The sequence below is a fragment of the Ictidomys tridecemlineatus genome, chromosome 8, assembly GCF_052094955.1.
Source record: "Ictidomys tridecemlineatus isolate mIctTri1 chromosome 8, mIctTri1.hap1, whole genome shotgun sequence".
In the NCBI taxonomy this organism is placed as follows: Eukaryota; Metazoa; Chordata; class Mammalia; order Rodentia; family Sciuridae; genus Ictidomys; species Ictidomys tridecemlineatus.
The window spans coordinates 148,910,105-148,923,221 of NC_135484.1; the positions used below are offsets into that span (position 1 = coordinate 148,910,105).

Sequence of the window (13,117 nt, forward strand, 5' to 3'; positions counted from 1 at the left end):
AGACTCCTTTGTTCATGGGTAAAAGTTCACTTACTGAGGATTCAAAGTTTTATTACTCTTTTGTCAATTTAATCAATTCTGGTTTCCTGAATGTATCAAAGACTTTAGTAAGGAGATGATGCCAGATGGGAAGAAAAAGATATTTTGGAATGAAGACTTTGAAACCTTAGTGTTGTAGTATCCGGCATGAATTAGAAATATGGCTTAGTGCTGAGGCAAAGAGTGTGGCTAGTAATGCAGGTTCACTTTACAAACACAAAAGGAGGAGCTGGGGCTGTAGCTTAGTGGCAGAGCGCTTGCCTTGCACATGTGAGGCACTGGGTTTGATCTTCAGGACCACATAAAATAAATAAATAAATAAATAAATAAATAAATAAATAAATAAATAAATAAAATAAAGGCAAACAAATAAAATAAAGGCATGCTGTCCGTCTACAACTACAACCCCCACACACACACAAAAGGACACATCCATAAGTAACACAATAAAAACAGGAAGTATAACTGTCAGAACATTCATGTTCTATTCATATCTATATCACTATATCTGTATCATAAAGTTATATACTAGTATTACAAAACAAGCAAAGAGTCACTTCCAAATGAATTAAGATGTGAATCTTCAGTACTCAATTTTGAACAGAGAAACAGAAGAAACTCAATTAACTCCATTTTTCTAGCTGTTAGAATTTTTTGCTCAAAATTTGTTCAAAAATCTACTATCACTGCAACATTGCTGGCAAACGGCATATGACTACAGGTATCAATACTGCTCAGCTACAGCCTTTTCATAAAGCATCAGTGTTCACCCCTTAAAGAAACATTCCTATAAATGACAAAATTATCTTTATTTCTACTTAGAGAAAGAGAGAAAAATAACATTTTATTCTGTGAAGAATTGAGTGAGAATGCTCCATTCTGAAAGCTTTCAACATCTACATTACGCAACATTGAAAATTATCAGGAAGGGGGCTGGGACTGTGGCTCAGTGGTAAAGTGCTTGCCTCCAATGTATGAGACACTGGGTTCGATCCTCAGCACCATATAAAAATAAAGATACTGTATGTTCATCTACAACTAAATAAATATTTTTTAAAAAAGAAAGAAAATTATCAGGAAGAGCAAGAAGCTTCTAATAAAAGCACATAGAAAATGGAGGTCAGAGTATATGCTGGACACACAACCTATCCAAGCAAACATGAAGATCTAGCCCCTACTATCAAGTCATTTTAACCTCAAGATGGTTTAAAAAAAAAAAAAAAATGTGAGGAGATGCTCATCTTGAACCATTTAAAATACTGAGATTGTTCTTAGCTGTTTTTACAGAATAAATTAAAACACCCTACTAAAGTAATGAGTAAAATTATTCCATATAGCCATAAACGTACCTGGTTTCTCAGAAGTACAGGACACGCATTTGTTGTCTTCTGCATTGTTAGAAACACAGCAAACTGGACACTCCCAAGACCCCACAGGCTTATTGAATTTATCTCCAAATCCTAAAGAACCAGATGCCACAGTGCAGCTGGAAGATGACGCAGCCATGGTCCCAGCACTTTCTGAAACCACTGTCATTGTGAGCACTCGCTTCACACCAGTGCCAGGTTTCGGTGTTTCACAGGCTACACATTTCACTGCTTCCGGTTTATTTTGCACTAAACAGGTGTCACAATCCCAAGTTCCTGGTTTAAATTTGTCTCCAAAGCCTGTAGCCGATGCAGAAAGAGTTGCTTTGCCACTTTTGGTTGGTGTCCCACTTCCAGTTTGTTTGGCAGTTTCCCTTGATGGCAATTTTGCTGCTTGACAGGCTATGCACTTGTTGTCTGTAACTTTGTTCTGGAGTAGACATGTATCACACTGCCATGATGATCCACCCTTTAAATTCTCCCCAAACCCAATTCCACTCAAAGAAAATGTACTTATTGCTGGTCTTGTATAAACTACTGGGCTTGTTGTGGTTGACTGAGGATCTACCTTTGGCGATGTGAAACCTACAATGGAGAAAAAGAGCAGAGAGTTTGTAAAAAGAGAAGTTTTCCAATCAAAACGTTAACTACAACATTATTACAGAGGAAAAAAAAAAACATCTACCTTCTTGCAGAGTTACCACAATACCAAATGGACTGCTTTTAAGGATTGTTTTTCATACATATTTATTAAGAGCATAAATAAGCAACATCTAGACAAGTTAAAATTCTACAAGATTTTTTTTTTTTAAAATAAGCACACATCACCTTCTCCCTCAAGGAATTTCTAGTATAATGATGTACACTATTGTCATCCACATTTTACTGCAGTCTGCCTTCCCAAAATATTAAACTACAGCACAGTCTTAATGTCCCCTCATGTCTGTCCCTTCATTTGGGTGTTCTCTGGGCCCTGCCAAACAACTTTAATACCTACAATGTTTTAATGCTTTCCAGTCATAATCCACTGTTGTGGTAATCTCAACCATCAATAAAACCAGCTAAGCTGAGCTGAGCAGGCATGATTATTTGATAAGTATTCCTCAAAGTACAACAAGGTGCTAAGGAATATTTGTAACTATATTAAACTCACAAAAGGGTTAGGGGTTGTGGCTCAGTGGTAGTGTGCGCCTTGCACTTGTGAGGCACAGGGTTCAATCCTCAGCACCACATAAAAATAAATAAGTAAATGAATAGTTAAAGGTGTTGTGTTGTCCATCTACAATTAAAAAAAATTAAAAATTAAAAAAAAAAACACACAAAAGCTTTAAACTATGTTTCAATAACAAATGATACCATAACCCAACTAGTAAGTCCTAGAAATATAAAAATGATTAAAACCCAGTTTTTTAATGCTCATTGAACAGCAGCTGATGTTACTCAAATACATGTTCACATGTGGTTTGTAAACAGTAACTCAAACACAACTCAAATATATTTCTAAAATAATCTCAGAATCCTTTTATAATTGTCAAGTATCTTTTTAAAAATATTATTTTTAGTTGCAGTTGGACACAATACCTTTATTTTATATACTTATTTTTATGTGGTGCTGACGATCAAACCCAGAGCCTCGCATGTGCTAGGCGAATACTCTACCGCTGAGCCATAACCCAGTGCCAGGTGTATCTTTTTGTAAAAATGGAAGGTATATTTAGACAATTAGGGTAATTTCAAAGCAGTCATTGAATTGATTCACTCAAGCTATACTTTATTAATGAGAATGACTTTCTAATCCTTTCCTGGGGACAACAAACTTTTAGTTTATACACAGCAACACTATCACCAAAGAAAGCATTAGAAGAGAAGACAATAAAGAAGGTCCTTACAGGTTTTCTACTGGTATCAAGAAATAATCAAGCCTATAGCTACTTTAGCATAACGGCAAAATGATACCATATATTTCAGTCACTCCCAGCAGTCAACAATGTTGGGTTTTTAAAAAAATACTTAGTTAGTTAGTTAGTTAGTTTTAGGTGGATACAATATCTTTATTTTTATGTGGTGCTGAGGAACCCAGTGCCTCTCACATGCCAGGTAATCGCGCTATCACTTGAGCCACATCCCCAGCCCAGCAATGTTGTTTTGTAATTGTTTATTTGAAACACTAAATTAGGAAAACTGACAGTATTAAATTTATTTTCCTTTTCATTGTCACTCAAATAAACTTTATAAGAAGACTCTTATAAAATTTTTCCTATTTAAGCTGGACCTGGTGGAACATATCTATAATACTAGTGACTCAGGAGGCTGAGGCAGGAGGATCACAATTTCAAGGAAAGCCTGGGCAATTTAATGAGATCACGTCTCACAATAAAAAATAAAAAGGGTTGGGGATGTCGTTCAATGGTAAAGTATCCCTGGGTTCAATCTCTAATACAAAATAAAATAAAATACTTGAAAAATGTTCCTATTAAAAAAGTTAAAAGGGGACCAGGTTGAGAAACAAAGTGCAACCCTAAATACATGTATAGGGCAAAACAATACACCACCCTTTCTAGGGAATGAATCCAGGGCTTCACATATGCACTCTATTTTTCAGACATATCCCAGTCCAAAAACCTATACAGTTGCTGCTTATCTACTAGTTGGCTAATAATTCTACTTTTTAGATCATAATAGTCATTTATTACCACTGACTAATAATTTTATTATAAGCTAGCATTCTGGAATTAAAACTAACTCAATTACCGGAATTCTATAGGTAGTATACACAACCTATGAAATAAGAAAGCAGAATCAAACAACCTAACCCTAAAACTTGTTGTAGAAGCCAAACTTATTACATCCTCTGTTTAAAGACTTGGACTCATTTCCATTCTATACCTGCTTTACCCTGATTTGTTCATTATACTACTGTACCCCACGATACAAACACTGTGTTGATTAAAAAATAAAATAATCATCATCATATAAGTGACTTAGTTTTCAAGTCTTATTTCAAGTGAATACAATTTCCTACATATTTGTGTTACAATTCAGTAAATTTGGCCTCATTCTATATGTACCAATCCGGGGAATAATGTGAGAAGGCAGTTATTTCAAAGACGTAATAGGTGTTATCATCAAGTTTACTCTTATTCAATATTGGCCCATCTCAATTAATAGAAAACTCATATTCTCTTTCTATACTTGCCTCTTAAAGAGATTTCTTTATTATATACAGAGATCTTGAATTCTAAAGTAGTATTTCTAAGATATTTCCCATGAAAGAATTAGATATCACTAAATCTACATTCAAAATTCAACATCTTATCAAATTATTGGTAGTTACTTTTTTTTAAAGGAATCCACATTATAACACAAATAACATTAAAATGAAATCAAGGGAGTTTAAAATTAAGATTTTTTTCCCCCCACTATCTCAAGGGCTACTATCATCTTACCAGGGCTTTTCAGAACATCTAGAACACTTCCTTCTTTCAGGATTTTTACAGGTCTAAAAAGGCCCTCACGATCTTCATCTCGCTTCTTATAGCTTGTGCTGTTCACCACAGTGATATCTTGAGCTGTAATTTTTTTAAAATTATAAAAAATATTATGCCAAGGAAAGCACTGGATTCTTGAACTAAATGCATTTTAACAATCTAAGCCCTTTTAAATCAATTTCTAAAACTTTGATAGTCACTATAATTCAAAAATAATGAGCAAACATAATTTACCATTATAAGGAGATAAAAATACTTTCCCCTCACCACCCCACATGTCACAAAAACGCACAGAAGTATAAACTACAACTGTTAGCAAGTAATTCATTAGAAGAAAATTAAACTGAAACACTGGGGATACAGCCACTGGGGTAAGACTTGTTCACTGCTTAAAATAATGTATTTGATTGCTCAGCAATTTAAAATAGTGATTTAAAAAAAAAAAAAAACCTAAAACAAATTCAACAGAAATTCATGCTATGACTAAAAATATCCTTCAGTCATATTAAAAATCTGTATGATACAGTATCAATAAGGAACTGGTTACATAAATTGCCTATAACAGTGGCATAATAAAATGCATATGCTAAAAAGCATAGTTGTGGGCAAAAGCAGGTTAGAAAGTCTAGAAAATTTAGAATGTTTCTATCTAAAAATTAATGGTGGCTGCTAGTGGTAAAAGGAATTCATATTCATTGTTTTTACTTTTTATAATCAAAATTAAATTGTTTTTAGTAAATTTAAGGTAAAGTTTTAGGATTACCTGAAGTGCACTCAAAGAGACAAAAAGAAGAAAATGAGAAAACTAGCTCCTGTCACAAAATAATTAATCATGACTTCCACATTTTCAATCAGCTTTGCTAAATGATAGAAGTGATGAGAACCAGCCGGGCGCGGTGGCGCACGCCTATAATTCCAGCGACTCGGGAGGCCGAGGCGGGAAGATCGCAAGTTCGAGGCCAGCCTCAGCAATTTAGCGAGACCCTGTCTCAAAATAAAAAAACACAAGGGCTGGGGATGTAGTTCAGTGGTAGAGCACCCCTGGGTTCAATCCCCAGTATCAAAAAAAGAGGGGAAAAAAAATGGTGAGAACCAAAGGTGTTAAAGTGAGAATATACAATTTTGTAGATGCCACTCATAAATGTACTCGTAATCACTCATTAAAAAAAAAAAAAAAAAAAACTGGGTAATTTCTCACATTATAATTTCTCACAAAATAAAAAGCTATTTTAATAAATTGTTACACATTCAGTTACCACTACTAAAGCATTAGTAAAATCTGGAAAGGACTTTAATACCTTTCTTCATAACAAGTCATGAGAGGTTTACTACATAATTCAAGGTTTAATGCGTAAATTTTATGGTAAGAAGTACAACTGAAATGTCTGCTACTTTTTATTACATAGAGCTGTTTGATTTTAAAAAAAAAGGTAATAAAAAAATTTAGAACCACAAACTTAGCAAGCAAAGCTCTCTCTCCAATCTCACAATAATTTTTTTGGTATTTACAAAGAATGTAATGTTTTTTCTTTTGTTACTATACCCTTTCCCTTGGCTTTATTTCTTGGGGAAAATGCCCTTGTTCAGAATTCTTATCCTAAGTAGCACAGTCCTATGTGAAAAGAAAACAACTACTACTATAACAAGATCCTATTTTAATTATCTAATTCCTTTTCCTCAAATATGTCAATTTTTTTTTTCAGTTCAGAGATTATGTATCATTAACTGCACAGGCCAGCATAACCTTTACAAATGAAAATGCTTATGAAATGCTCAGTAAACCTGGAGATGAGATCCACCACAATTATACTGTAGACAAATTTACAGTAAAACTAAACTTAATTTATAACTAACTTGCTCAGTATTTTAATAAATTTGTTATGGTGACTGTCCTGCTGAAAAACCATTAATAGAAAGTATTATTAGAAAGCAAAAACTTCTTTTCAGAGCTAACTTCATTCAAGTGAAAGCACTTAGAAGAATTACCGAAGGTGAAAGAATTTGAAATACTATGCTAATGAATACAATTTTGTTTTTGCAAAAATATGTGAAAAAAATTTTACTTACCAGAACTACTTATACTTGGTTCTGAAGTACTAGTGGAGCCAGAAAATTCTGTTTTTGCAACAGGCACACTAAATGTAAATCCAATCTATAAAAACAAAAAAGTCTTCTTAAGTGTCAACTCATTTCTAAACAAATATATAAGTATTTATACACACACATACACACACTAAATTTCACCTATATAATTTCCACAATATCTAAATCTGGGATTCATAAGCCAGGCACTGTGGTGTATACCTATAGTAACAGCACTAAGGAAGCTGAAGCAGGAGGTTCATGTGAACCTAGGAATGAGACCAGACTGCTGACTGGGTAACACAGCAAGACTTTGTCTCAAAAAAAAAAAAAAAAAGAATTTCTTAGGCCTTATTTTCCCCCCTTTCAAAACATTCCAGAAAATAATGCTGCATTCCTAATGCCCAGTTTCTGAATGCAATTTTTTTAATAAAAAGTATGAGTTGGGGGATAACTGATGGGTTTCTGGCAAGCAGCAAGGAAATTATACTTGATCTATAACACTAGTTGGGACCAAAAAAAGGAGACAAAAACAGAAGGCAAAATTTACAAAATGCCAAACCTGGAACAAAATGTACATTAAATTTATGCATTATTCTCTTTCAAAATGTTATTTAATCATGAACAAATATATGTTGCATGACCAAAAAAGCCCAGAACTTTTCTAGATTAAAAGGTCACTCATCAGGGCTTGGGTTGTGGCTCAGCATTTCCCTGCATGTATGAGGCACTGGGTTCAATTCTAAGCACTGCATATAAATAAAATGAATAAAATAAAGGTCATTCAACAACTAAAAATACATATGTATTTTTTTTAAAAAGGTCATTCAAACAGATCTATTAAGTACATGCAGTGTAATTCAGTAATTAGGTCCTAGTCTTTATCTGGATCTAGGGCCAATAGACATAAAACATCAACTAATTGACAGTCTAGGGACAATGGGAAGTCTAAATCTGAACTGTATTATAAAATCATAAAATTTCTTGCGTATGATAACTATATTAAATGGAGCAAAGGAATGTCCCTTTTCTTAGAGGTCACAGAGAAGGAGAATTAACTATCAAATGGTATATGCAATTACCTTTTCTGTACTATGAATATTTAAGTTGGAAACAAAAAAATAACGTTTCTTATTACCAATGACATCACAGATTTGATAAAATACAGTAGGGCTTTGAAATAGTTTATATTTATAAAATACAAAATATGTGCTTTATTAAGTTATGGTTATTAAGTTAATATATATTAAATATGAAATATTTATTACTACTTACAGAGGATGGAGGTAGTACATCTGCCTCAGTAGATTTTACAATTGGAGATGAAAATCTAAACATGGGACTTCCAGGGCTGCTCAGAGATGTCATTTGTACCTGGTTTTCCAAATTATTAAGAAATGACACAAACAAAGCTATTTAGGAAAAGAAACTGTCAATAAAACACACCTTCAGAAAATTATTTCCAAAAAATTCAGTTTTTTTTTTCTTTTAGATTTAAAAATCAGAACTTCTAAAAAACACTGAGTTTCTTCTATAAAATCTGGCTGCCTCTTAGAAAAGGAATATATACAATCTTAGAGCTGGATAGTTGCCTACATGAGAAAAATAAACTACATGTTGAGAAAAAGTGAAAGTAAGGAACAAGGGACGGGGCACAGAAGCAAACTAAAAGATATTAAACCTAACTGAGAAAGTAAAGACATAACATCTACTCCTACCCCCACCCCCAAGTCTCATTGGAAATATTGTTGGGAAACAAATTAATCTTTTTTCTCTAATGCACTGCATAAGAGTTAAAGAATTCCATTGTAATGTATATAAAATATATTTAAATTTTTAATATTAAGACACCATTTTATTTTTCTTTACCTACGTTGAGGTATTAATTTCCATAAAGAAATTAATCACTGCTTTAAAATAAGCATTTTCAGAAGTACATCACCTCATTTATACAATGACTCTGTACCTTGTTTGTTAACGACTGAGAAGGACCGATGGGTGACAGAGAGGAAGTTGTGATTGCTGGAGAACTAAAATTGAAGGTAGGCAGTGAAGAACCGGTGATTGGTAGGGGTATTTTCGGTAATACTGGTACTTCCATTTCCTAAAACACAGCATGTATTATAATGACAAGTGTTTGCATATTCCCCATCATTCTTTTACTCCTACTCTTATTTTCAGGTAGAACTGATGAAGTTAAAATAAATTTAGATAAGATAAAGAAGATAGCACCATATAATATTAGCAATGTAAGCTCTCAAGTAAAAAACAAGATCTGAATCCCAGGTTTATGTCACGAACTGCCATATAACTCTGAGAGCCTAACTACCCTCAGCACCAATTTTTCTAATTGGCAAAAAATGAGAGGAAAAAGATTCTTACTCTACACATAACAGTGGTAATAATGCAAAACAAAGTTCTATATTATCTTTGCATTAAAACAAATAGTAACTACCAGAACCCATGAAGTCTAGTAAATTGCTTTGGTTTCTAACCAATAGAGCAAAGATCATCCCAAGTTTCCAATGACCCAGATTAAGAACACACACAGAGTCACCTGTACTAGTTGGTAGTGGAGTACTTTATGTGACCAATGCCTTGGAAACATAATAATATAGGAGAAAATGTGTTAAAAAAAAAACAGTCAACACCAAACATTTGGAAATGCTGAAAAGCAAGGAAAAAAAGTAGGTAGGAAAGGGCACTGAGTGAGCATCCTGTTCTCTTTAAGTTAGTGACTCTGAGCAATTGAAAACTTGACAGAATACGGAAAACCTGTTAGCTGACGAATCAGAAGACAGTGTGGCAAGACCACAACAGTTAGAAATGAGGGGAGATGAAAAAATGAAAAGCCACAGAAAGGAATTCCCAAGTCTGAATGCAAAACCACTCAAATCTGCTAAACCTGAAAACTCCACAGGTATAAAGCAGACACCAGGGAATCTCATTGGAACTAGAGTTTAAACTGCTGTCCACCAGAGGAGAAAGAGTTTTAGTTCCAGTAAGTTCACTGCCAGCTAAAACAATCTGAAAAGTTCACAGTACATAAATCACAACTCAATTAAGTTGATCCAAAAATCAAAGCAAAAATTGACACTTGCATTTTTACCTTTTTTTCCCTCCAGATAAAATAAAACTAAGAATTTACAAAATTGTCACCATAAAACTTGCTTTATAATTTCTTCAGGCTGAAGTGAAATGATATAAAATGGAAACTCAGATTGGGAAGGAAATGAAGAATATGTAGGCAAAATTAAAGCACTTTTCTTTTTTAGTTTCTTTAAAATATATATAATTATACAAAAAACAAATAGAAGGCTGGGGTTGTGGCTCAGTGGCAGAGCACTTGCCTACCATGTGTGAGGCACTGGGTTCAATTCTCAGCACCACATATAAATAAAAAATAAAGGTCCATTAACAATACAAATATAAAAATAAAATTTAAAATGCCCTTAAAAAAAAGAAAAAGAGGATATACTGTGGGTTTACAGTCTGCCTAAATGTAAAATGAAATGATACATATAGCATAAAATGCCAAGGATGAATAGTAGCAAATATGAACTATATAGTTGCAAGACACTTAGATTTTATAGCAAGTGGTACAAAAGTAACATAATCTGAAAAAAAGATACTAACAAAAAAGGTAAAGCTAAAAGATAAATTAAAATGAAATTTTAATAAATAATTGATTCACGCCAACAGAGGCAGCTTTCAAAAGAAAAAAACAACAACAACAACAACAAAAAAAAAATGGGAAAATGGTAGACCTAAATCTAACCACATCAATAATTACATTAACTATAAATGAATTAAACATCCCAATTAAACATCTAAACTCAAGTATGTCATATATTTAAAAACTTACTTTAAATATAAAAAGACTGAAAGCATATGGATAGAAAAGGATATAAACTGTAATTACTATGCATAAAATGTATTCTAGTAAGAATTCAGCACTTATTATTAATGCCAGACAGAGAAAATTTCAAGACAAAGAATATTCTTAAAGATCTTTTTGGACATTTGATAATAAAAGATCAACTCATTACACGCTAAGGTGTGTGCTCTTAATGAGAGCCTCAAAATATATCACACAATAATTGACTCAATTAAGGGGAAAAAAACAATCTGAATATATAAAAAGTTGTCAATTTTAAATCTTCACCTCTCTATAATTTAACAGACTAACAATACTTCCTTCTCGAAAAATAAATAAATAGAGGGCTGGGGATGTGGCTCAAGTGGTAGCACGCTCGCCTAGCATGCATGAGACACTGGGTTCGATTCTCAGAACCACACAAAAATAAAAAAATAAAGATAAAAAGTTTAAAAAATAAAGAAAGGAAGAAGATCTAAGAAATATCAATCATCTCTTGACATCTAAAGAACACTGCACCCTCAAATTACAGTATATTCTTCAAACAGAACATATGTTGCACTATATTAAACAAATCTCCATTTAAGTTTAATTAGAAATCCACAACCCAAATATTTGGAAATTAAACACACTTCTAAATAATGCATGAGTTAAATTTAAAAAAAAAAAAAAGAAATTGGGGGTGGGGGAATAGGACAAAAATAAAACCCAAAAACCAGGAAGCACAAACAGATCTTCTAGAAGAAAACAATATCTTTGCAGCCTGGAGAAAGACAATGGTTTCTTAGCATATAAAGAACTGCAAAAACAACAGGGGAAAAATATCAGACTTCATAAAATTTGGCAACTGCTGATCAAAAGACACTGTTGAGAAAATGAAAAGCTTAGACTGGGAAAAAAGAAATTTATATGACAAAAGTACTTGGGACCTCTTACACCTAATGATAAGACAACCCAATTTTGAAAAAGACAAAGATCTGAGCAAACAACCCACATACAAAGCCAACAAGCACATTTAAAAAATGCAATATTATTAGTCATCAGAGAAATGATCATTCAAACTTCAACACAATACCACCACACACAAGCTTGGATGACTAAAATTTAAAAAGATGACAACTGCTGGTAAATATCAAGAGTAACTAAAATGCTGAGAAGTTCCTGGGTAGGAGTATAACATGCCACTACCACTCTGGGGAACAATTTGGCAGTTTCTCAAAAAGTTAAAACACTCAGAATACAACCTACCACTTTTAGGTATTTACTGTTAGAGAAATAAATATGATTTCAAAAAGATTTGTACAAGAATGTTCACAGCAGCTTTAGTCACTAAAGCCAGAACAAAAGAATATTTACTGAATAATTGTATTTATATGGAATTCCTGGAAAAGCAAAACCAAAATTTGGAAAAAATGAGCACAGTAATTTTATATTTGAGCATAGCACAAATATAAAACATTAAAATCTAAGTGCTTTAGGGTAGAAGGTGACAGAAATGGACTGGAGAAGGAATGTTAAGTAAATTTTTTGGGATAGTGGCTATGTTCACTACCTCAATAGAGGTTTAGTTTAAGCATTTGTTGAATTCATTAAACATTATACCTAAGAATTCTACATTTCACTATAAGCATATTTTTGCTAAGTTAAAAAAACAACAAATATTTAATTCTAGTACATTATATAACCTTGATGTATACTGATATCTTCAACTTATTTGAAAAACACCCCCCCCAAAAGGGGGGAGATAGATGCCCATCTTTTTTTTCTAGTAGTCAATGTACCTTTTATTTTATTTATATGTGATGCTAAGGTTCAAAGCCAGTCCATCAATATGCTAGGCAAGTGGTCTACCACTGAGCTACAACCCCAGCCCGACAGATGGCTACTTGATAGGACAAATACAATACATTAAAATCTAAGTGCTACATGTGTATTTGCGGAATAATTACTTTGATATTTTATGTTTGGAACCTGATAGTCAATTTGGGGAAGTGGGGAGCAAACAAAAGATACACCAGGCTAGTTTTGAAGGGGACTTTCTACTCTCCAACCTCAAGCTTATTTTCTTGCCTTTAGACGTTAACATACTGTATGACCTACTATTTTGTGCCAATTCATTAAGCCACAAACAGCCACACTGGTTGTTTATATTATTCTGTAATTTGATTTCTAATGCCCCCAATAAGGACCTGGAGCTAAGTGGGTCTTAATAGGAGAAAAAAAATGTCAAGAATTCTGCTAACTGGATGGTTACAGACACAAGC

The 13,117-nt window shown here is 33.2% G+C and overlaps 1 protein-coding gene across 4 annotated transcripts in view; it reads right to left on the reverse strand.

Moving 5' to 3' along the window:
* The window catches only part of Nup153 (nucleoporin 153), a 60,024-nt gene that overhangs the window by 13,560 nt on the left and 33,347 nt on the right, over positions 1-13,117 (reverse strand). For all 4 annotated transcript variants that reach the window (XM_078020579.1, XM_078020580.1, XM_078020578.1 and 1 more), the window contains exons 12-16: positions 8,943-9,080; positions 8,252-8,350; positions 6,962-7,046; positions 4,853-4,975; positions 1,389-1,991 (exon numbers count right to left, since the gene is read on the reverse strand). In XM_078020579.1, the coding sequence (XP_077876705.1) occupies positions 1,389-1,991; positions 4,853-4,975; positions 6,962-7,046; positions 8,252-8,350; positions 8,943-9,080 (1,048 nt within the window). The remainder of the gene's footprint in view (positions 1-1,388; positions 1,992-4,852; positions 4,976-6,961; positions 7,047-8,251; positions 8,351-8,942; positions 9,081-13,117) is intronic.